The 23887-nt window shown below is 48.4% G+C and overlaps 1 protein-coding gene and 1 non-coding gene across 2 annotated transcripts; both read right to left on the bottom strand.

The window, feature by feature from the left end:
- Positions 1-1209: 1209 nt before the first annotated feature.
- LOC131501700 (group 10 secretory phospholipase A2-like) lies at positions 1210-15510 on the bottom strand. Its single transcript, XM_058712108.1, has 4 exons — positions 15374-15510; positions 12235-12385; positions 10401-10507; positions 1210-1410 (listed from the first exon to the last, which is right to left on the bottom strand). The coding sequence occupies exons 1-4, from the start codon at positions 15426-15428 to the stop codon at positions 1268-1270; spliced, it is 456 nt and encodes a 151-aa protein (XP_058568091.1). The 5' UTR covers positions 15429-15510; the 3' UTR covers positions 1210-1267.
- On the bottom strand, positions 8504-8588 carry TRNAR-UCG (transfer RNA arginine (anticodon UCG)). Its single transcript has one exon. It is a non-coding gene; the product is annotated as a tRNA-Arg (tRNA).
- Positions 15511-23887: the final 8377 nt, after the last annotated feature.

Here is a 23887-nt window from a genome sequence, read left to right as displayed (position 1 = left end):
GAGTTGATGTCTGGTAATGAGATGTTTGCCCTGCCATACAGATGGGCCATTCAGATAAAATTTATCTCTGGTAATAACCCTTATTCTAGGACAGACCCCAATTTAGATGCTTCGAGGTAGTTAAGGGAGGGGCAGGGGTTTCTTGTTGAGCCTGCAGGGTCTCTGTTGCTTCAGCTCAAAATAATCTTCAGGCCAGAGTTTCCCGTGCTGGGGCCGCCTGCCCTCCGCCCCTACTCTGGGTTAAGGAACAATCAAAACATGGGAGGTGGGGTGTGGCAAAGATTCACAAGCATCCTCATCACATCAACAATCGATCAAAACTGGAAATATCACCAGTACCCCAAAGTCAGCAACCTATAAAACAGTAGGTAACCGTTATTTAAAATGAAATTCTGGGGGTGCCTGGGTGGCTCACGTCGATTGAGCGTCCGTCCGACTTTGGCTCAGGTCATGATCTCACAGTTTGTGGGTCCGAGCTCTGCGTCGGGCTCTGTGCTGACAGCTTGGAGCCTGGAGCCTGCTTCGGATTCTCTCTCTCTCTCATAAATAAAACGTTTTAAAAAATGAAGTTACCAAAGGTTTTTTAATGACCTGGGGAAAAACGTAGAAAAATCCCATGTGATGGTCTCAGCTGCATTTTTGAACATTACAGAAAACAATGACAGTAGCACGCAGAAATGCCACAAGTGGTTATTCTGGATCGTGGAAATTCAAGTGATTTTTCTCCCCTCCTTCATATTTGTCTTTGTTTTCCTTTATCTTTGTAAACACTGACTATATACCACTTCTGTAATCAGGAAGTTTAACCATTCGGCAGAGAGGGATGGGAAAGAATATTCTTTCTTAAGCTTCTAACTCCTAGACTAGATCTTCCCAAGAGCGAGCACCTTGTTTACGGCCTCGTCCGGAAACCCAGAGCCAGGCCAGGCACACGGTGGGTGTTCCTTCACGTTTGACCACCCGCCATCAGGAGCAGGTTAGAAGACCGAGTTCAGCCCTTTTCATATAAAGGGCGAGTCTCAAAAATGGCACCAAACCCAATACAGCCACAAGCACGGTTGTGGTTTGTAGAAAATAAGCATGGGACTTTTGACCTTCAACTGGAAACCACACAGGCTCCGGCCCAAGTTCCGGGAGAGAAAGCAAACAAGGGTTGCAGCTTTCACACTCGGCCTCCATTCCCTCCTGCCAAGAACTGAAGGCAGCTGCTGATGAGTGAAAAAGAGTTTTATTTCCTCGTGCAAAAGAACATTCCACGTCAGGCTGGTCAGTCACACCTGGGCGAGTCTGTGTCACACAAGAAACGCGGGTACAGTAAGTACTTTAGGTTGTACTCAGTCTGGGCTAAGCAGTTAGCGATCTCCTGGTCGCACCTGCACAAGATTTCTTGGCATTCGTTCTCCGCGGGTCCTGGAAGAAGTGGGGAGACTGAATTAGAGCAGGCGGTGGCAGAGACTCGAGAACAGGCACTAGGGAAGCCAACGACGCTGGAGGCGGGAAGCGTCATACGTCGCATCTATGCGACACGGGACAAGTCACCGCGTGATCTCCGTCATGGCAGCTTCCAGAGGGAGGTAGCGTCCAACCCATTTTACAGAAAAGGAAATCGAAGTGGCCAGGGAAGCGTTTTCAGATGCAAAGTTCAAAGTCCGTGCGACCTTTTGGCTTCTCTTCCGCATCAATATTACACCAGTTCGGGGAGCCTTGGGCGGCTCAGTCGGTGAAGCGTCCGACTCTTGATCTCGGCTCAGGTCATGATCTCACAGTTGGTGAGATCGACCTCACGTCGGGGTCCACACTGGGGTGTGCAGCCTGCTTGAGGCTCTCTCTGCCTCTCTGTGTCTCTCCCCCAAAACATTTTATATGAATATATATACTATATATATACTATACTATATGTATTATACTATATACTATATGTATTCGCATACCCCTTCATCTGAGGATCCATTCTGATAAGCAGTAGGTAGGTGCCCGGGAACCATCTAGAGCTTTTTCTGGGGTACCTGCTCTGCTACTTCTTGGTTGTGTGATCTTGCCTAAGCTTTCGGAGCCAAATCCTCCTGGAAAACCGGGGGCACTACCCACTTGGCAGGGCTCCCGGGAAGCCTGAGTGACAACTCCCACAGAAAGCACCCAGAAGGGCTTGGCACAGGACGTACACTCGGTCAACGTTGGCTCCACCCGCATATCTCTGCCTTCTTTCTCCACATCGCTTCCACATGCTCCTTCTGGAGTGTCCATCTGTCTCCGCCAGCCCAGGACCTGCCTGGCACAGAGGCAGCCACCCAAAGTCTCCTTCTACCTTGGTGATCCTCCCACTAGAGATTCCCGACCTGGGACTAGAATGATTTGGTGATCTTCAAGTGGTATCTTACTAATCTAGAAGGTATAATGCCTGAAACAGCTTTGGAAATCCGCCCCCCCCCCTAACCATGCCACCCGTGGCCTTTTAGTGCTAGCTTTTAGTTATTCACATAGATGTAAATATAAAACCCACCCGTCATTAAATCCTTCCAAATTTCCTTCCAGAGGCACCGTGAAGCACCAGCTTTGGAGTTAACTGGCTCAGCCACGGATGTAGCAGCTCTGTGCCTTCAGACACATCATTTCACCCCTTCCAGATGTTTCCTCAGGCCAACGTGAGCATACTAATAATACCTACTTCTAAGGGCTTCTGGGAGAGTGAGAAAACACCCAACAGGTCATTTTACCCAACGTGTAAAATGCAGAGCATACAGCAGGCACTCAGTAAGCTGCAGCTGACCTCCTTAAGGATCCGTTCTTAAAGTGTTCCTTGGAGGGGCGCCTGGGGGGCTCAGTCGTTTGAGCATCCAACCTAGGGCTCAGTCGCCATCTCTCAGTTCATGAGTTCAAGCCCCACGTGAGCTCCCTGCTGTCAGCGCAGAGCCTGCTTTGTTTGTATCCTCTGTCCTCCTCTCTCTGCCCCACCCTAACTTGTGCTCTCTCTCTCTCTCTGAAACAAATAATTAAATAAAAAAACATTAGGAGCGCCTGGGTGGCTCAGTCGGTTAAGCGTTCAACTTCAGCTCAGATCATGATCTCGCAGTTCATGAGCGTGAGCCCTCATCGGGTTCTGTGATGACAGCTCAGAGCCTGGAGCCTGCTTCAGATTCTGTGTCTCCCTCTCTTTCTGCCCCTTCCCTGTTCATGCTGTCTCTCTCTCAATCAAAAATAAAATATACGTTTTTTTTTAAAAACACTAAAAAAAAAAACTTCCTTCCTTTAAGAAAAAAATTAAAGTAAAATGTTCCTCGGAGACCATCGCAAGGTGAAGCATGAGAGCCAGAAGGCTTGGCTGCACCAGGAGGGAGGGACAGGATGACAGGAGGCAGAAGGCAGGCACTCTCTGGAAATCATCTTCCCAGGCCCTGCTGTGAGCAGACTTGATTAAAGGTATTTATCTGCACAACTGCACCCAGGGTATAAAAGAGTATCCCTGGGGCGCTTGGGTGGCTCAGTCGGTTGAATGTCCAACTCTTGGTTTTGGCTAGGGTCATGATGCCAGGGTCACAGGATTGAGCCCTGCATCTGGCTTCACACTGAGGGTGGAACCTGCTAGGGATTCTCTGTCTCTCTCCCTCCCTGTCTGTCTGTCTGTCTGTCTCTCTCTCTGCCTCTGCCCCTCTCTCCCCTGCTTGCACTCTCTCATAAACAAACAAACAAACAATAAAATTTAAAAAGAAAAGAGTGTCCCCCACCTGCTCTGCTGCATTTTTTATTGAGGCAAAATTCCCATAACAATATTTACCATTTTCCAGTGCACAAGTCAGTGGAATTTAGTTCATTCACAACATCGCGCAGTCATCACTTCTATCTAGATCCGAAACATTTCTATCACTTCCAGAAGAAACCCCATTTAGAAGTCACTCCCATTTAGAAGTCACTCCCCATGATCCCTTACCTGAGTCCCAGCAGTCTGTCCTGCCAACCACGAATCTGCTTTCTGTCTCTATCCCTATCCTGGACCTTTCACATAAGTGGAATCACACATTAGGTGACCTTTTGCGTCTGGCTCCTTTTTCGTAGCATGACTTTTTCAAGGTTCATCCACCTCGTAGCAGGTATGATACTTCTCCTGCCTTAACTTTCCAACACAGCACTTACAATAGCAATTAGCACAGACACGATTTCCCTCTCCTCCTCTTAGACTATAGCTTCCTGCTTCTCCTTCCCGCTCAAAGCCTAGCATGAAGCCGGGCACAGAGCAGATTCTTACCATCTGTTGGGAGAACAATAGCAAAGCCATACGCCATTTCCAATCCTCATCCAAGCCCAGCACCTAAATTTTATTATCCTCATTTTACAGCTGAGGAAAGAGGAGCTCAAAGGGATTCAGTAACTTGTCCAAGGTCACAGCACTAAGCAGAGGGGGGACCCGGATTCCAGCCCAGGATCGGCTGACCCCATGCCTGTACCTGCCTAATGATATCACCCTTTTCCCTGAGCAAGAAAGTTCCTCTCAAAAGCAAGACTTGGCCTCACTGCTCCATGGCCTTAGGAAAGCAACAGCATCAGGTTATCCAAGAATAATAAAAACTTGGGAGTGCCCATGTGGCTCAGCCAGTTAAGCATCCGACTCTTGACTTCAGCTCAAGCCATAATTTCACGGTTCAGGGGACCAAGCCCCGCACCAGGCTCTGCACTGACAGCACAAAGCCTGCTTGGGATTCTGTCTCTCCATCTCTCTCTCTGCCCCCACCCCCCTCCACCCCCCGCCCCCGGCCCATGCTGTCTCTCTCTCTCTCCCTCAAAATAAATAAACATGTTTTAAAAACAGGAATAACAAAAACTTAAAAGGAAAAGCAGCCCCCAAGGATTAAGTTTAAAATAAATAGGCCTGCCAGTAAATATTATTACAGGCTTAAAAAAATGTTAATATACTGAAGCCAGGCCCATAAATGGAAAATGGGCAACACCTGTAATTAGGTAAACAGCTATGTTCGGAATATCTCCAAACAGAATAAGAGAATATTTTTAGCCCCCCAAAAATGCAGAATAGATATTTTGGTTCTTTTCGTTTGGTTCAGAGAGGACAGGTCTGTAAACAGCCATGGGCTCCACCAGCAGAAACACCAATAAATATTTTATAGACACCACTTTCATATGATTAGGGGCAAGGGAAACATGCAGGTCAGAGGGAGAAGGCAGAGATCTTTAACAGCTTTCCCAGGCAAGCCCTATTTCACCTCCTCTCTCTGCTCACAATGGGAGGGGGACAGGGGATGTGCCTGGGAGTAGACACGTGACCACCACATTAGGTGAGACACTTCTTTCCCTGACCTTCATTCAGCTTCCCCAACTCTAAGTAAGAGGATTGAAGGAGAGGATGTCTGAGGCACTCTTGGCTCCTAAAAACTGATACCATGTCTCCATACTAATTCAGCTTTGCTCTGTGCCAAATGCTGATTCATGCTAGGGAGATACAGCTGAGAGTCCATGAATATCTAAGACCAGCCTTCGGGTAACCGCTCTGACGGTTTCCTCCCTGCAGCACAGAAGTTGCGGGCTTAATGGAGAGTCATGCCAGAGCCTCTGTTTTCTCTGGTGGAGGTGGCAGGGGTCAGAGAGAGGTTCAGATCAGGAGGACAGCTGGAGAAGGGAGGAGAGAGAATAACAACCCCCATCGGATCTGTTTCTCATGTTATAAGCCCCTTTTTCATCTGTACAACACCCATCTTCCAGATAAGGGAATGGAAGTTCAGGGAGGTATCCATCTAGGGCCACGTGATTTTCAACAAGGGTCCTAAGACTCTTTAATGGAGAAAGATGAATCTCTTCAACAAATGGTGCCAGAACAACTGGATGCCCACAGGCAAAAGGATGATGTTGGACCCCTACCTCACACCATATACAAACATGAACTCAAAGTGGATCGATGACCTAAATGTAAGAGTTCAAATTATAAAACTATCAGAAGAAAAGAGGGGTAAGTCTTCATGATGTAGGATCTGGCACTGGATTCTTAAGACACCAAAAACCTGATCAACCAAAGACAAAACAGATAAACTGGACTCGATCAAAATGAAAACTTTTGTGCATTCAAGATGTTATTGATAAAATGCAAAGACAACCTACAACCTGGGAGAAAACATTTGCAAATCACGTATCTGATAAGAATCCAGGACCAACAATATATAAAAAACTCCTATAACTCAACAATAAAAACAACACAATTAAAAATGAGCAAAGGGGATGGGGCACCTGGGTGGCTCAGTCCATTAAGTGTCCGACTCTTAGTTTTGGCTCAGCTCATGATCTCATGGTTCGTGAGTTCGACCCCCACCCACATTAGGCTCCGTGCTGACAGTGTGGAGCCTGCTTAGGATTCTCTCTCTCTCCCACTCTCTCTGCCCCTCCCCTGCCTTCTCTCTCTCTCTCTCTCTCTCTCTCTGAAAATAAATAAACTTAAAAAAAAATTTTTTTTAAGGCACCTAACTCTTGATTTCAACTCAGGTCGTGATCTCAAAGTTTGTGAGTTTGAGCCCCGAGTTGGGCTCTGTGCTGTCAAGCATGGAGCCTCCTTGGGATTCTCTCTCTCTCTCTGTCTCTCTCTGCATCCCTCTCTCTCTCTAAAAGTAAATCAACAAACTTTAAAAAAAAATCTTTTAAATAAAGCACACATTAAAAAAAAAAAAATGAGCTAAGGGAAGCCTGGTGGCTCAGTTGGTACAGCACGCAATTCTCCATCTTGGGGTTGCGAGTTCAAGCCACATGTTGGATGTAGAGATTACTTAAAAGGAGAAACTTTAAGAATGAATGAATGAATAAAATGAGCAAAAGATTTGAATAGACATTTCTCCAAAGAAAATATAAAAACGGCCAAACAAGCACATGAAAAGACGCTCAACAGCATTAGCCATTAGGGAAATGCACACCAGAATCACTGAGACACACACATCACCCCCACTACAAACAAACAAAACACCATGGAAAATAACAAGCGTTGATAAGGCCATGGAAAAACTGGATCCCTCAGACACGGCTGAATGAGAATGTGATGTGGTGTGGCTGCTGTAGAAAAGTTGAGTGGCTCCTCGAAAAGTAAAACAGAGAATTACCAGATGACCCAGTTAATCCCACTGGCAGTGATGTACCCCAAAGAAATAAAAGCAGGCACTCAAACAAATACTTGTTCACGAATGTTCAGAGTAGCACTATTCCCAGTACTCAGAAGGTGTGAAGAACTCAATGTCCACCAACAGATGAATGGATAAACAGAATGTGGTTGATCCCTACAAACAGAGTGTTAGCCGTAAAAAGGAAGGAGTTTTAGCTACCTGCTACAACATGGGTGAACCTAGGGGCGTCTGGGTGGCTCAGTCGGTTAAGCATCCAACTTTGGCTCAGGTCATGATCTCACGGTTTGTGGGTTTGAGCCCCGCGGAAGTCTTTGTGCTGACAGCTCCGAGCCTGGAGCCTGCTTGGGATTCTGGGTCTCCCACTCTCTCTGCCTCTCCCCTGCTCATGCTGTCTCTTTCTCTGTCCCTCTCAAAAATAAATAGACATTTTTTTTTTAATAAAATAAAATGGATTCCGCTTTTTAATTGAAAGGAAGCTGTAAATTGAAAATACCATCCATCCATCAGAAGGTAATCTTAAAAATAAATGCCCCAGTTCTTTTCTTACTGCTTTGTTTAAAAAACAAACAAACAAAAAACAGTAAGATTGCCCTGAGGGACACTTAACATTTTTAACTGCTGTTTTATTGTTCTTTTAATTTCAGAAGTGTCTGGGCCTATAAAATGTACAGTAAGGTTAGGATAGATTCTGTTACAATTATCCTCATTAAATGCATGCCGCTTGGAGGTAAAGATAAGTAAGTAGATAAATGGATGGGTAGATAGGAAGAATTTTTTTCAAGCCAGAATTAAATTGATGAACTGAAGTGTTCTTGGATATAAGCCAGAAGCCTGTTCTATTTAAAAAAAAAAAAAAAAAAAAAAAAGCAGGGCACCTGGGTGGCTCAGTGATTAAGCATCCGACTCTTGATTTCAGCTCAGGTCATGATCTCATGGTCCGTGGGTTCGAGTCCCACGTTAGGCTTTGCACTGGCAGCACAGAGCCTGCTTGGGATTTCTCTCTTTCTCTCTCTCTCTCAAAATAAATAAATAAACATTCAAAAAAAAAAAAGTCAGCAAATGTTCCAGGGATGTGAAAGCTAAAGTAGCAATGAACTGAGAACTTCTCCTCCACAAAGTTAGAAAAATCAAGAGAATTGAAAGAGGGGGCACTTGGGTGGCTCAGTCAGTGAAGCATCCAACTCTTGATTTTAGCCTAGGTCCTGATCTCAGGATAATGAGTTCAAGCTCCACTTTGGGCTCCATGCCGGGTGTGAAGCCTACTTTATTAATAAAAAAAATAATTTTTTTTTAATGTGTATCTATTTTTTTTTTGAGAGAGAGAGAGACAAAAAGTACAGGCAGGGGAGGGGCAGAGAAAGAGAGGGAGACACAAAATCCGAAGCAGGCTGTCAGCATAGAGCCTGAGGCGGGGCTCGAACCCACAAACCGTGAGACGATGACCTGAGCCGAAGTCAGACGCTCAACCAGCTGAGCCACCCAGGCGCCCCTGATTTTTTAAATACTGGCTCAAACTGTTCTAAACATTGTGCAGGTGAGGCAAGATGTTTGCAGGATAAACGTAGCCCACGGGACACCAAACTGCAATACTGTTATCCCTATTTTGAGAGAGGAGCCCACAGTGTTCCAGAGAGAGGAAAGGGTTTTCCCGGGGTCCCCAAATGGTGAGTGGTAGATGTCTGTAGAACACGGACTCGTTTCGCGGGTTCAGCCTTAGGGAGGAAGGGCCAGTGACATGAGCACTCACACTACAAAGTCAGTCCAAGTTCTACTCCCCGCCCACCCCCCACCCCCGTTTCACAAGGAAAGAAACCATGGCCTCTGGTCCTCCTAGCACAGGACATTTGAGGCCAGAGTCTCAGAGCTATGGCATAGGGGGGTCATCAAACCACACCAAGGTGGGGCTGGCCTGCATCTTGAGACTCACCCACTGGGGCTGGGAGGTGAGGAAAGGGAGGCGTGGGCCCCTCTCACTAAGCTCTTTGCTTTCATTTGCTTTTGCTTCCTAACACTTTGTTGTAAAAAATCTCAAACCCAGAAAAAAGCTGAAAGAACATCTGCATACCTACCTCGTAGAGTCTACCATTGACATTTTGTTTCACCCATTACCCCTCCGTCTGTCCACCCACCCATCTGTCTGTCCACCTTTTTATTGTATTTTGTTTCAATGCCTGTCAGAGTAATTTGCAGAGATCAGGCACTTTACCCTTCAACAGTTCAGGCTGTGTATGCCTTTCCTTTTCTTTTTTCTTTCAAAGAGCATTTTTTTTTAATGTTTATTTGTGAGAGAGAGAGAGAGAGAGAGAGAGAGAGTACACGCAGGGGAGGGGCAGAGAGAGAGGGAGACAGAGGATGCGAAGCAGGCTCCGTGCTGTCAGTGCAAAGCCCCACGCGGGTCTTGAACCCACAAACTGCGCATTCATGACCTGAGCCGAAGACGGACGCTCAACCGACTGAGCCACCCAGGTACCCCTATTCCTTTTCTTTTTAAGCTGTGATTCACAAGTAATTCATGAAGACATTCTCTTTGGGGGTGAGGGGGGAAGGAAACATTACAGGAAGGTGAAATTGCCTTCTGCCACCGCCGCCCCCAGCTTGATCCCGTCATGCAGTGTATCTTTACATACCTTTTTCTGAGCTCTGCAAGTGTCTACACGTAGCCATGGAAAGCAAGTAGGCTACTAGTTTGCAAGCTGCTGCTTCTTTTTTTTTTTTTTTTTTTTAAACAGAAATGGTGCTTTCCTGGACATATCATTCTGTGGTTTGTTCCTCCGCTCGCTATAGTCGTCTCCAGCAGTAAGAATACCTCATGGGTTTCTTTACCCAGGCCCCATCGGATGGGCATGGAGGCTGGAGGTACCTGGTGATATCTCTTTTAGCTTTGGACCAGACAACAAAGAAATAGGTTTCTTTGTTTGCATTTTTTTTTTTTTTGGTACGTTTATTTATTTTTGATAGAGAGAGACAGAACCCGAGTAGGGGAGGGGCAGAGAGAGAAGGAGACCCAGAATCCGAAGCAGGCCCCGGGCTCCGAGCGGTCAGCGCAGAGCCCCACGCGGGGCTCGAACTCACCAACCTCGAGATCATGCACTGGGCGGAAGCTGTACATTTAACCGACTGAGCCACCCGCATGCCCCTCTTTGTTTTTGTCAGTGCTCCGTGTTGAAGATCTGAAGATCGCTTGTAGTAAATCCCCCCAGGGGGTGGTGTCGACCGTTGGAAGCTGGGGTGAGCTATTGCAGCCGGGACGCCCGGGGGCACTCGCAGAAGCGGGTGCGAGTGGCGCTGGGGACTCACCACACACGATGCTCTGATTGACGCACTGCCACGAGTACCGCTCCATCTTAGGGCTGCATCCGGCCTGCTCGGCACGCGTGTAGCAGCAGTCGTGCCGATGACAGCACCTGTGGGTGGCAGACGGGCAGGCCAGCAGGTGGGTGGAGGCGGGGATGCCCTCTCGGCCATCCTCCCGGGTAAGCGAAGTCTCGCAGGGGGTCAGCATCTTCTGGGCCGAGCTTTGTTCCTGAGAATCCCCACCCTGGGAAATGATTCTGCTGACCCCAGTGTGGGGCGCCCTGACACGGTCCCCTGGCCCCTGCCTGTCTCACTCTGTGTCTCTGAGCTCCAGCCACACCTGCCGCCTCTCTGTGCTGGGAGTGAGCCAAGCCCCGCTTGCCTCCTGACTTTGCACGTGACCTGCCCTCTGCCTGGGGCAGCTTCCCGCCCATCCTTCCTCCCTCAGGTCTCAGCCCAAGAACTGCTCCCATCCCAGGATGTCACCCAGCCCCTGGCCTCCCCAGTCTATAACAGCGTCCTGGTTACACCCTCTCATAAAACTAGGTCCTTTCCTTCAGGGCAGGTTTACAATGAGACCCTCACTTTCCGGAGAAGACTGATCAGCTTCTGTCCTCCTCAATGGCCAGAGCCCCAGAGCTCTATGGGGACAAGACCACTTCTGCTCCATTCTGCACAGTGTCCCCCGTGTCCAGCCATGGCCTACTGCATAAGAGGATCTCAATGATAATAATAATAACTGGCTGTTGCAAAATTCTGAGAAACATCCACAAATGTCCTTAACCCTGTCCTTGCTTCCTTCATTCACTGGTATTGTCTCCCTCCAGCCGCCAGTGGAGTCGCTCTGTGGAGCCCTCGGTGGGGTCCCGCAGGGAGAGGTCGGCCAGATTCCACTCCGCCCTCAAGGAGCCCCCAGGCTGGTGGGGGAGAGACAAGCCACCAGACCCCACATGCTTGGTGAGAAGTGCTGGAAAATGGGGGAAAAGGGATGGGGATTCTGGGAGCCAGAGGCCAGAATGGGTATGCGAGGCCCAGCCAGCCTTCGGGGAAGCCTTCCCAAAGGGGGCAATGCCTGGGCTGCACTTGGAGGGCTTGGAGAAAGCAGACAACCACCCACGGGAGGGCAGGGCCGGCAGCAGGAGCTGGGGAAAGGCAGGGAGGAGCCAAAAGCTGTCCTTGACAATCAAATCCTCTAAGCCAGGGAAGAGACTGTCAAATTCTGCCCTCTGCCACCTATTAGCTGTGTGGAAATGGATGGGTGGCTGTGCCTCCCTGAGCCTCCGGGGACGGCCCGCCTGCCCGCCTCCAAGGATGACCAGGATAAATGAAAGCCAGTCTGGAAAGATCTAAACCCACAGCCTTGCACAGAACAGGCACTTCTCACATGGTAGTGGAACGCAGTGATTAGGGGCACAAATCCAGCCACACTGCCTGGGTTCAGATCCCAGCCCCCACCCCTTACCCTCTATGTGGCCCCAGACAAGTTACTTCATCTCTTCTGCCTCAGTGTCCTCATCTCTGAAATGGGTTGTTGTGAGGATGAGAGGGGTTCTCAGGACAGATCCTGGTGCGTAATAAGTCAGATCAACTTTATGGTTTTTTTTTTTTTTTTCAACCAAAGTAATCAGCCCACAGCCAGGCTGGGGGGCAGCCGACACCAAGGTGTGTCCTCACTGGCCATGTTACCCAGGAGGTCCTGAGCCTCCTGCAAGGCTGTACCATGTGCTGGAATCTTCTTAGTCCAAACAGCAAAGTCAGTTGTGGGTATTTCCTTATAGGCCTTAACTACCCCAGGGAGTGGGGGACCTTCTAAGCCCAGGCTGGAGCGTGCACTCACCAGTCGATGGCATCCCGGGGCTGGCCATGGCCACCCAGGCCACAGTAGCAGCCGTAGCTTATGTAGGACAGGGCGTTGCGGGTGCCAACACAATTCATGGTCCCTGCCAATTCTAGAAGCCCACGCCGGTGCACATGTGACCTCCAGGAAGCTAGGGGGAAACAAAGGTCAGAGGTTGCAAGGCAGGGTTTGAGTAAGGGCACTAGTCCAAGAAGGGCTTGGATGACTAGGTTCAAATCCTGCCTCTCCTCCTTCCTAGCTGTGTGACCTTGGACAATGTACTCAACCTCTCTGTGCCTTGGTTTTCTCATTTATAAAACAGGGAGACAAGGAGACCTCGCTTCATAGAATGAGATGACATCACACATGTAAAACACGTGGCACATGACAAGCTCTGTTATTAATATCTTCAAGGCAGCCATGAAAGAGAAAACAAGTTCCAGAGCCACCATATCTAAAAGAGCACACCACTGGGCCTTTGCACGGGCTGGCCCCTCTTCCTGGAATGTCCTGATTTCCAATCTCCCGCCCTAGTCAACTCCAGATGAAGTCAGATCGCAAGTCCCACATCAAATATCTGTCCAGTTGCCTGTGCTGGGCACTGGGCATCAGAGATGAGCTCAACAGGGTCCCTGCCACTAAGGAGGGCTCCTCTGCTTTGCTGTCCCTGGGTCTCCCCTGCCCTCCCTCCCCCACCAGTCCCCTCCAGAGTCTGGCTCTGGGCCCTCCGCATCTCCTTATTTCCACTGCCCAGGCGTGGCTTGCTCCCACATTGGAAGGCCCTGCAGCCTGTGCCCAGCCATTCTCTGGGTACCCGTGCAGCTGTGACATGCAGCCCTGCATTTCACAGATGAGGAACAGGAGAGCCGCAGAGGTAGGATGACCCCCCACAGTCAACAGGAACCTGATCTGACCCAGGGGCTCCAGCCCAGGCTTATGACCTCCACACCTTCCTCTTCACTAATAACAGCAAGGGAAGGAGGCCAGGCAGGGTGACAGAATCGAGGAGCATCAATGGGGCCACGGCTTGGGGCCAGGGGCCCCCAAACCCACTGTGACCTGGGCATCCGTGAATCGCAAAGCACCTCCTCCTTCTGGTGAAGCAACAAGTCTTAAATCCCTTAAACCTCACCTCCCATCGAGCACTGTGCTCCCCAATTTACAGGCATCTCCTGTTGTCAACAGCATAGCGGCCTTGTCTTGTGGGCAGCCATTACCCCATTTACAGATTGGGAGACTGGGGGTAGAAGATTCCTAGGGCTGGCAAGGCCCAGAGCAGTAACCCCCACCGGGTTGTGCCTGACTCCTGGGCGTCTGCTCTCCACCACTCAGGGACTGAGGGTCCAGAGAGGGCTTGTGCATTCCACCTGCCCATAACATCTCAACTCTTCATCTGAAACAAGTTTTCATCACCCTGACTTTTTTTTAATGTTTATTTATTTAGAGAGAGATACAGCACTAGCAGGGGAGAGGCAGAGAAAGAGGGAGAGAGAGGATCCCAAGCAGGTTCTGCACTGTTGGCACAAAGCCCGATGCAGGGCTCGAACTCACAAACCGTGAGATCATGACCTGAGCTGAAACCAAGAGTCGGAGGCCTAACCGACTGAGCCACCCAGGCGCCCCAACCTGTGAAGAGTCCCGGCCAAAATTAAACCCACTGTTGTTTTTTCTCAGTGGAAAAAAAAAAAAATACCACGCTTATTGGGGCAGGAGGAGAGTGATGAGTTAAATAGAAAGAAAAGGTAGAAACGAGTTTAGTTCAAAGTTCCGCCTTCCTCTCTGGGTGATCAGTCCTTGCTCTTGTCGAACTGGCCAGGTGCTGCTCCCAGCTGCCCACACCTCTGCCTGTGGCTCCCCCCACCCTCCAGATAAAGCTCTGGGGCCACACCACAACCCAGAGGTCCTGTAGAGGTCCTGTCTCACCGCCCCACATGGACCACGCTCACCAGTACCCTCTCCTCCAGTCAAACTTCCTATCACATACACCCCCTCGCTGCAAATGCCCTCACCCTGTGCTCACCTGGCTCACCTGTCACCTCCTTCTATAATCTGCCTGGTCCCCAGGTGACCACAGGGGTCCTTACCACGCTGGGCTGCTGTCTGCCTATGGGAGTGGCCCTTCTGGACTGGGAGCTCTTTGAGGGCGGATCTCTGCTGTAGACAGGTCCAGATGATCTCGCTGGCACGAAGTGGGCTTCCAGAAAAAGTCCCTTGATCCCTGGATCCAGCAAGTCCCTTGGAACACTCCCAGTCCCAGCATATCTAACAGGGCCCCAGTCCTAACCCCACACCCAAAAGCGCTCCCTAGAGGTCCTCCGCCCTGACCTGACCACACTCTGGCATCTCAGGGTCCTGGGCACAGCCCTACACAGAACCAAGACATGGGGAAGACGCCCAGCACTGGGTTTGGAACCAAGGAAAACACTCCCTCCGTGCCAACTTAGGTGAGGCAGGTCATTCTGGGGTCTATTTGCTCTGTCTGCCCACGACAGCACCAAGGTTATCCAGGCGTCCCATGGGCCTGAGAGAGAGAGACACAGAGAGAGAGAGAGAGAGAGAGACAGAGAGAGAGAGACAGAGAGAGAGAGAGAGAGAGAGAGAGAGAGAGAGAGAGTGTGTGTGTCTATGTGGGGCTGTCTGGTATGTCTGAGTTGTGTGTGTGTGTGTGTGTGTGTGTTCCCTCCGAGGTATCTTTGCCTGTGTCTGCATGTGTGAGGCTGAAGGTGTCCTGTGCCCGCCTGTCTCCCTGCTTGTGGCGCGTCTGTGTATTTTCCTGTGAGTGGCTGTGTCTGTGCACCCCAGAAATAGGGGCAGGCGAGAAAGCCACCTTGTGTACTTCCCCTGCTCCTCCCAGGCGTTCCCCAGGGAGTCCTACCTCAGGGACAGGTGGAGTGAAGGATGGTTCCCAGACCCCAGGCCGGGTGACTGGGGGGCGCCCCTGGGGCAGGGCTTGGCGGGAGTGGGGGGACAGAGTTCCTGGAAACTTGCTAAGGAAAGCAGCAGTGGGGCCAGGAAGGAGCGCTAGGGGCTGTAGGGCCCCGGGGACGCTGGAGAGGCTGATGGGTCGGAGGGTTTGCAGAGGGACGGGGCGGCGGGGCTCCCGGGTCCTCCGGGGGGGCCCCCCTCCTCACTCACTCACCCGCGCCGAGCCCGAGTCCGGGTCCCAGCACCAGCAGCAGCAGCAGCGGCAGCATTACGCGCGGGCTCAGAGGCGGCGGACTGAGGGACGGCTGCAGGTGCGGGCCGCTCCGGCGGCGGGACTAGCCTCGGGGCCGGGCGCACCCGCTCCCGGACGCCCCGCCTGGCCCCGCCCCCGGCCTCAGCCGGCCCCCCCGGGGCCCCCGGCACGCGGGCGGGCGGGGCTGGCGCTCCAGGACCTCCGCAGCTGGGCCCCCAGCTGGGCAGTGGGCGCGCCGGGCCGGCGGAAGAATCCGGCCCTGGGGTGTCGGACGGGGAACTGGGAAGAATTACGGAGAGAGGGCACGGGTCGGGTCCAGGAGCAAATGTGTAACAGAGGTGCTCTGCTCACGGTGGTCACCTGCAGCCGCCCCCCCACCCTCCCCCGGCGCTCACCTGGGCGCCCCAAAGGAGCACAAGTCTTGGGCGGGGTGGGGTGGGGGAGGAACCGAACTGATGATCTTAAACAGTTTAAATGCGGGAAACGTGACTCGGAATCAACCCTCCGCGACCCCCCCCCCCCCGCCCCCACCCTAGGTTCCTAGACGGAGCTGGAGTCGTGGGGGAGGGGGACGAGGCTGCAGGCGGGTGGTGATGGCTCATCAGCTGTCGTGTGCTAAGGGCAGCCGGCACCAGATCTTATCACAACCTCAGACCCCCAGAGTCCCCATTTCACAGACAGACACTGAGGATCAGAGAAGCGAAGAACCAAGAATTAGGAGGGTCCAGATTCAAATTCCTTTTGGCCTGGTGCTCAGTCACCGTCTGCTTCCTTCTATGAAAGCCTGAGACATCAGGCCGTGCAGCTGCCCCACTCTGCGTTCGCTGTCCCCCCACTGCAGTGAGCCCCACTCTGCGTTCGCTGTCCCCCCACTGCAGTGAGCCCCACTCTGCGTTCACTGTCCCCCCCAATGGAGTGAGCCCCTCAAGGCAAGGCCTGGGCCTCTCTTGAACACCCAGAAGGGGCCTGCCTGACACAGAAAAAGTGTTCTATGCAGGCTTGCCCACTCAGGGAGTATGGGTGTCAGACTTTCCAAAACATGGGGTAAAAAAACATTTTCTTCTCAGGGTCTCCCAGGAGGAGCAATGGGAGATTAAGTCACCCATGTAAACCCAGGAGAAATGTTTTCGCTTTCAAGGAATTTCCCAGTCAATATAAACAGAGGAAAAGCCAACTTGCCACAATAGGTCCATTATAATTAAGAAGTCAGGAAAACCTGTTCTCAGCATCAGAACTTGTGTACCCAGCCTTGACCACTTTAACTGGTTAGTTAGCCTCCATCATCTGCAAGGCTCGTTTGCACAGAATAATCGGTTCACGATTACGTCAAAAAATGGAGGCATTGGGTCCATCCCCAAAGATACTGAAGTCACGCTCTTCTCCATTAACACATTAAAAATAACCAAAATTATAAATCATGTGCCAAGGTGCCTCAGCTGAATGTGCTAAGAGATGAGGGGGTATCGCAGAATGGAATGCTGTCAGAAACGGGCTCACTTCCCAAGGGGGAGTTATATGGACCAATGAGATGTGCCCTGGTGTAGGTCTGAGTCTAAACACGCCTTCAGGTTTCATCCGGGCCCATTGATAAAAGGTTCTACCAATGTTTGCTAAGTGAAATGATTTCTTCTTCTTCTGTGGGACAGAAGTGGGTATCTTCTACGACCTCTACACTTAACATAACTCTCTACACTTAAAGGGGAGCTTGTGGATCTGTGTGCTTTCTCCAGCCCATGAGACCCCAGAAAACAGAACAGTGAATTCTCAGACTCCCACATCCTCTGACCCAGCTATTTCTAGGGGCTAGCTCTAAGAAAATCAAATGCTCTAAACAAGATTTAGGCACCACATTGGTCACGACCAGAGAGCAAAAACCTAGAAACAACCTAAGTTTCCAACAATAAGATAGTAGTAACTTCATGGGATTTTCATCTGCCAGAATACGCATCCATTCTAATTAATAGAGGATGTTTTTGAAGAACATTTAGTGGCCATTTAAGAATACTTTAATTTTTTAAATGTTTGTTTATTTTTGAGAGGGGGGTAGGGGCTGAGAGGGAGGCACAGAATCCGAAGCAGGCTCCAGGCTCTGAGCTGTCAGTACAGAGCCTGACGCGGGGCTCGAACCCATGAACCGTGAGATCGTGGCCTGAGCTGAAGTCGGACACTTAACCAACTAAGCTACCCAGGTGCCCCTAAAAATACTTTAGAAAGGTATTTTTTTGGCTCAGATCGTGATCCCAGAGTTGTGGGATTGAGCCCCAAGTTGGGCTCTGCTGAGTGTGGAGCCTGCTTAAGATTTTCTCTCTCTTTCTCTCTCTCTGCCCCTCTCCTGCACTCACATGCTCTCGCTCTTTCTCTCTCTCTAAAAAAAAAAAAAAAAAAAAAAAGACAAAACTTAAACAAGCAGAAAGTTACAGCATAATCCTACCTTTATAATTATAGACTATACAACTGAGACAGAGCCATGTATAAGCATGCCTTTATGCCCATACCCAGTGCGCATAGATCCATGGGCTCTCTGGAAGAAGAAGGAAAAGAAAGATAGGAAAAATGAATGAAAGGTATCAAAATGTAATACTGATTATCTTTTTTATTTTAATTCCAGTATAATTAACATACAGTGTTATATTCGTTTCAGGTGTACAATATAGTAATTCAATTCTATATATCCCCAGAACTTATCATGATAAATGTACTTTTTAAAAAAATTTTTTTCCTCTTTATTTATTTTTCAGAGAGAGACAGAGCATGAGTAGGGGAGGGGCAGAGAGAGAGGGAGATGCAGAATCCCAAGCAGGCTCCAGGCTCCAAGCTGTCAGCACAGAGCCTGACGAGGAGCTCGAACTCACGAACCGTGAGATCATGACCTGAGCCCAAGTAGGTAGTTCAACTGACTGAGCCACCCAGACGCCCCAGATTCTGATTATTTTCTGAGGCTGGAGTTGCTTGGATCTTATTTTTATCTTTTTATTTTTTAAATTTCTATGAGAACCTCAACTTTTGTGATTCAGATGGGGAAAAAATCGAAACAAAGCTGTAAGCTTTTTTTTTTTTTTTTTTTTTTTAAATTTTTTTTTCAACGTTTTTTATTTATTTTTGGACAGAGAGAGACAGAGCATGAACGGGGGAGGGGCAGAGAGAGAGGGAGACACAGAATCGGAAACAGGCTCCAGGCTCCGAGCCATCAGCCCAGAGCCTGACGCGGGGCTCGAACTCACGGACCGCGAGATCGTGACCTGGCTGAAGTCGGACGCTTAACCGACTGAGCCACCCAGACGCCCCAGATTCTGATTATTTTCTGAGGCTGGAGTTGCTTGGATCTTATTTTTATCTTTTTATTTTTTAAATTTCTATGAGAACCTCAACTTTTGTGATTCAGATGGGGAAAAAATCGAAACAAAGCTGTAAGCTTTAATTCAATAAAGATTGTCTCTTGGGGGGCACCTGGGTGGCTCAGTCGGTTAAGCATCCGACTTCAGCTCAGGTCATGATCTCGCGGTTCGTGAGTTCAAGCCCCACGTCAGGCATCTGTGCTGATGGCTCAGAGCCTGGAGCCTGTTTCAGATTCTGTGTCTCCCTCTCTCTCTGACCCTCCCCCGTTCATACTCTGTCTCTCTCTGTCTCAAAAATAAATAAACGTTAAAAAAAAATTAAAAAAAGATTGTCTCTTGAAAAGTTGTCTTGGTATTATTCTAAAAACACAAAAACAAAGGCATAAAAATAGATATTCATCAGTTTGGGGTTTTCTGTTTTGAAGTTTTTAGAAAACTTCATATTCTTGTGGTTACTAGGAGCTAAGGGAGGAAAAAGGAGGAAGTTGTTTAATAAATATAAAGACATATGCATTTACATTTCAACCCAGCAACTGAATTATTTTTTTTTAATTTTTTTAATGTTTTATTTATTTTTAAGACAGAGATAGAGCATGAGTGGGGATGGGCAGAGAGAGAGGGAGACACAGAATCTGAAGCAGGCTCCAATCTCGGAGCTGTCAGCACAGAGCCCGATGTGGGCTGGAACTCACAAACCATGAGATCATGACCTGAGCCCAAGTAGGTCGCTCAACCGACTGAGCCACCCAGGCGCCCCCGAAAGCATCTGACTCTTGATCATGACTCAGCCTCGCAGTGGACTCCACACTGACAACGTGGGGACTGCTTGGGATTCTCTCTCTCTCTCTCTCTCTCTCTCTCTCTCTGCTCCCAGCCTTCTGCTTGCGTATGCACACTCTCTCTCTCTCAAAATAAATAAACAACTTAAAAAAACAGAAATAGGAAACCAATCATTTACCCATGTGATAAAATAACATCCAACCATATACACATCATTTCAGTGTTAATCCTGGTTTTCACATTGTATTATAATTATGTACAATGTAATGATTGGGATACACTGGATGAAAAGTATATGGATACTTTCTGTGCTATTTTTTCAAGTTCTCGTGAGTCTCTTATCAGTGATCATAAAACGATAAAAAAGAAAGGGGGAAGGGGGGAAAGGAAACAACCTGGTTTAAAAATAGGCCAAAGGGCTTTACAAACACCTCCCCAAACAAAATATGCAGAGGGCAAAGAAATATAGGAAAAGATGCTCCCTATTATAGCAGGGAAATGCAAATTAAAACCACAGCGAGAAAAATAAAACAAAAAATAAAAAAAAAAACAACATACAACAGGTGTGTATCTCTACACACCTGTTAGAATATCCAAAATCCACCACACTGACACCACCAGATGCTGGCAAGGATGTGCAGTGACAAGAATTCTCATTCATTGCTAGCAGGAACGTGAAATGGTGCAGCCTCAGTGGGAAGACAGTTTGGCAATTTACAAAACCAAATATACTCTTACCACGTGATCCGCAATTGCTCTCTTTGGGATTCCCCCAAAACAGCTGAAAGATTGTGTGCACGCAAAAACCTGAACACAGCTTGAACCATAACGACCAAAACTTGGAGACAAACCGAGATATCCTTTATGAGATGAAGGGCTACATAAACTGTGGTACATGCAGGCAATGGAACGGTATTCAGCGCTAAAATGCAATGAGCTATAAGCCACGAAAGATACGGAGGAGGGGCGCCTAGGTGGTTCAGTTGGTTAAGCGTGGGACTCGACTTCGGTTGAGGTCATGATCTCATGGTGCCTGAGTTCGAGCCCCGCATGGGACTCTGTGCTGACAGTGCGGAGCCTGCGGGGGATCTTGTCTCCCTCTCTCTCTGCCCCTGCCCCTCTCACGCTCTGTCTCTCTCTCCTTCAAAAGTAAATAAACATTAAAAAATATATATTTAAAAAAAAAAGGAAAGAAGGAAATGATATGGAAGAACTTGATAAATGCATGTCACTAAGTGAAAAGAAGTTCTCCTGGAAAAGCTACATTCTATATGATCCCAACATTATGATATTCCGGAAAAGGCAAAACTATGAAAACGACATGATCCATAGTTGCAGGGGTTCGGGGAGATGAACAGGCATAGCACAGAGGACTTTTAGAGCAGTGGAAATACTCTATATGATGCTATAATGATGAATCTGGGTCATCATGCTTTTGGCCAAACTCAGAAGGCGCAACACCAAGAGTGAGCTTTAAAGCGAACTAGGAATGTTGGGTGATGGTGATGGACCAGCGTAGGCTCATTGAGTGATGTCGATAACGGGACAGAGTATTTGTGTGCCAGGGCAGGAAGTACACAGGAAATCCTGTACCTTCTTCTCAATTTTGTTGTAAATCTAAAGTTGCTTTTAAAAGATAAAGTCTTTTGGGACACCTGGGTGGCTCAGTCGGTTGAGCGTCCCAACTTCGGCTCAGGTCAGGAACTCGCAGTCTGTGAGTTCAAGCCCCGCGACAGGCTCTGTGCTGACAGCTCAGAGCCGGGAGCCTGCTTCGGATTCTGTGTCTCCCTCTCTATCTGTCCCTCCCACACTCACACTCTGTCTCTCTCTCTCTCTCTCTCTCTCTCTCTCTCTCTGTCACTCTCTCTCAAAAATAAATACACATTTAAAAAAGTAATAAAAAATAAAGTCTTTTTTGAAAAATTCCACTTTCATTTAAAAACCCGCTGTCGTAAAGGATGTGTGGTTCTTCCTCCTACCCATTTTGCAGTCAGAGCTGAAATGGAGGAGGCAGGACATCATCTATATCCTCATTTTCCTTTTTTTTTTTTTTTTTTTTCCTAAGTCAGTAGTCTTCATAGAGAGGTGCCTGAACCTAAAGGAATGAACAAATTCACTGGGGGTGTGAGAGAAAAGATGGAAACTTCTACTTACATTTCTTTTTATCTAAAAAGAAAGTGAGGGCTGCCTGGGTGGCTCAGTTGGTTGAGCGTCCAACCCTTGATTTTGGCTTAGGTCAAGATCCCAGGGTCGTGAGATCGAGCCCTGCGTTGGACTCCATGCTGGATGTGGAGCCTGCTTAACATTCCTCTCTCTCTCTCTCTCTCTCTCTCTCTCTCTCTCCCTCCCACAGCCCCTTCCTCCACCTCTAAAGTAATTTTTTTTAAGTTTATAAAGAAAATGAAAGATGTGAAACTTTGCTGGTAACTTAATGTAGACGAATACGTGATGTCACAGCCACATTTTCCATGGGTTGTGTCAGCACCCAGATCTATTAACAGGAGAGTACAGGAACCACAACAGAAAGCAGCTGACAGTGACATTCTCTCTCACCTGTTCACTTTCAGGATTTTGTGTGTACCCCTATGGGTAGTCACTGGATTTACAAATTATAAAATAGTTCTAACTTGACCTTCACAAAATGGGCAGAAACCAAAAAACGGCAGAGTTGATGTCTCTTTGACTCTCCCAAGGAGCTCTTGTCCAACTATATTGGAGGTAAAACAATCTAAGCATATCTGAAAAATAATAATCCACCAAGAAAATGGAAAATTATCAAGAAGGCTTCTTGAAGAAAGGCTTTTATGTCCACGATGGTTAACGTTGAAACTTACCTTAACTAGGCATTAAGACTCCAGGTATCAGTTAATGACAGTATGATGCTGTTGTGGTTGGTGAGATTTTTTCAAACATCATTTACTTTGTGGAGCACCTGGATGGCTCAGTTGGTCAAGCATCTGACTTTGGATCAGGTTATGATCTGATGGTTCATGAGTTCAAGCCCCGCGTCAGGTTCTGTGCTGACAGCCCAGAGCCTGGAGCCTGCTTGGGAGTCTGTGTCTCCCTCTCTCTGTGCCCCTCACCAGGTCATGCTCTGTCTTTTGCCCTTTCAAAAAACAAAATGAAACAAAAAATATAGATGTATATATTATTTGCTTCATCTTTATCTCAATCTCTCAAAATTTATATTTTTTGCATTTTCTATTGAAAACCTTCTACCTCCCCAGGGTCCACCTGGGCAGGGAAAACTCCTACATCCTCGCTACAGCAGATGGCGGAAAGCTGGCCTGTCCACCAACACCATTCTGGTTTCCCATCTCCCAGGTCCTTCTCTCCCTGCCTTAGCACACATCCAGCTACCCGCTCTCCCTTCTTTACAGCCTCCTCCTCCTCTAAGTCTTTCTGTAAGTCGTTGCCTGGGGCTTCTTTCCTGGCACTGCCCACAAAGCTCCCAAGCCTGATATCTCTCCTTCCCAGGTCAGTTTAAATAGACATGGATGGTCAGGGTGGTGGCTGAAGGTCTTGTCCCCTGCGAAGGACTTTGGTCCTTTTTGCCATTTCTGGAGCATCAAGGAAAGTCCTCCCCAATGTCCTGTGAAATTCCTGTGGCTGCATTTAAGAAGAATGCCCTATGATCCAGAAAAGCCCCTTCTAAGGACAAGAAAATAATCAGATATATACAATACAACCTGTATCCAAGGATCAGGGCGCCTGGCTGGCTCAGTCAGTAGAGGATGTGACTCTTGATCTTGGGGTTATAAGTTTGAGTCCCACGTTGGGTGTAGAGATTACTTAAAAACAAGTAAAATCTTACACACACACACACACACACACACACACACACACACACACACACACGTAAATCCAAGGATGTTCCATATCCACAACTGGGAAACCTAGGAAAAGTAAATAATCAACAATGGGGAGAGGTACATAATTATATAACCATTCCTATAAGTAGCTACTACGTCCCCATCATAATTATGTGAGGGAAAATGTAATTATCTGAGAAAGGATTGATATATGTTTGGGGGCTAAAAAATTAGGTCACAAGACACTAAGTGTAGTAATATATACCCCTTCATTTGTTAGATGTCTATATGGTGTTGAAAAAAGTCACAAATACTGTATACAAATAATCAAATTTTCGGGGCGCCTGGGTGGCTTAGTCGGTTGAGCGTCCGACTTCGGCTCAGGTCACGATCTCGCGGTTCGTGAGTTCGAGCCCTGCGTCGGGCTCTGGGCTGATGGCTCAGAGCCTGGAGCCTGCTTCCGATTCTGTGTTTCCCTCTCTCTCTGCCCCTCCCCCGTTCATGCTCTGTCTCTCTCTGTCCCAAAAATAAATAAAACGTTAAAAAAA

This window comes from Neofelis nebulosa, chromosome 18 (assembly GCF_028018385.1).
Source record: "Neofelis nebulosa isolate mNeoNeb1 chromosome 18, mNeoNeb1.pri, whole genome shotgun sequence".
Lineage (NCBI taxonomy): Eukaryota > Metazoa > Chordata > Mammalia > Carnivora > Felidae > Neofelis > Neofelis nebulosa.
This window is presented reverse-complemented; position numbering and strand designations above follow the sequence as displayed.

Coding starts and splice junctions, on each gene's coding strand:
- LOC131501700 (XM_058712108.1), bottom strand. CDS start 15,428: ATGCTGCCGCTGCTGCTGCTGCTGGTGCTGGGACCCGGACTCGGGCTC. Junction 10,508..12,234: donor CCCCGGGATGCCATCGACTG/GTGAGTGCACGC, acceptor TGCCACCCACAG/GTGCTGTCATCGGCACGACT. Junction 1,411..10,400: donor CAATCAGAGCATCGTGTGTG/GTGAGTCCCCAG, acceptor CACTTCTTCCAG/GACCCGCGGAGAACGAATGC.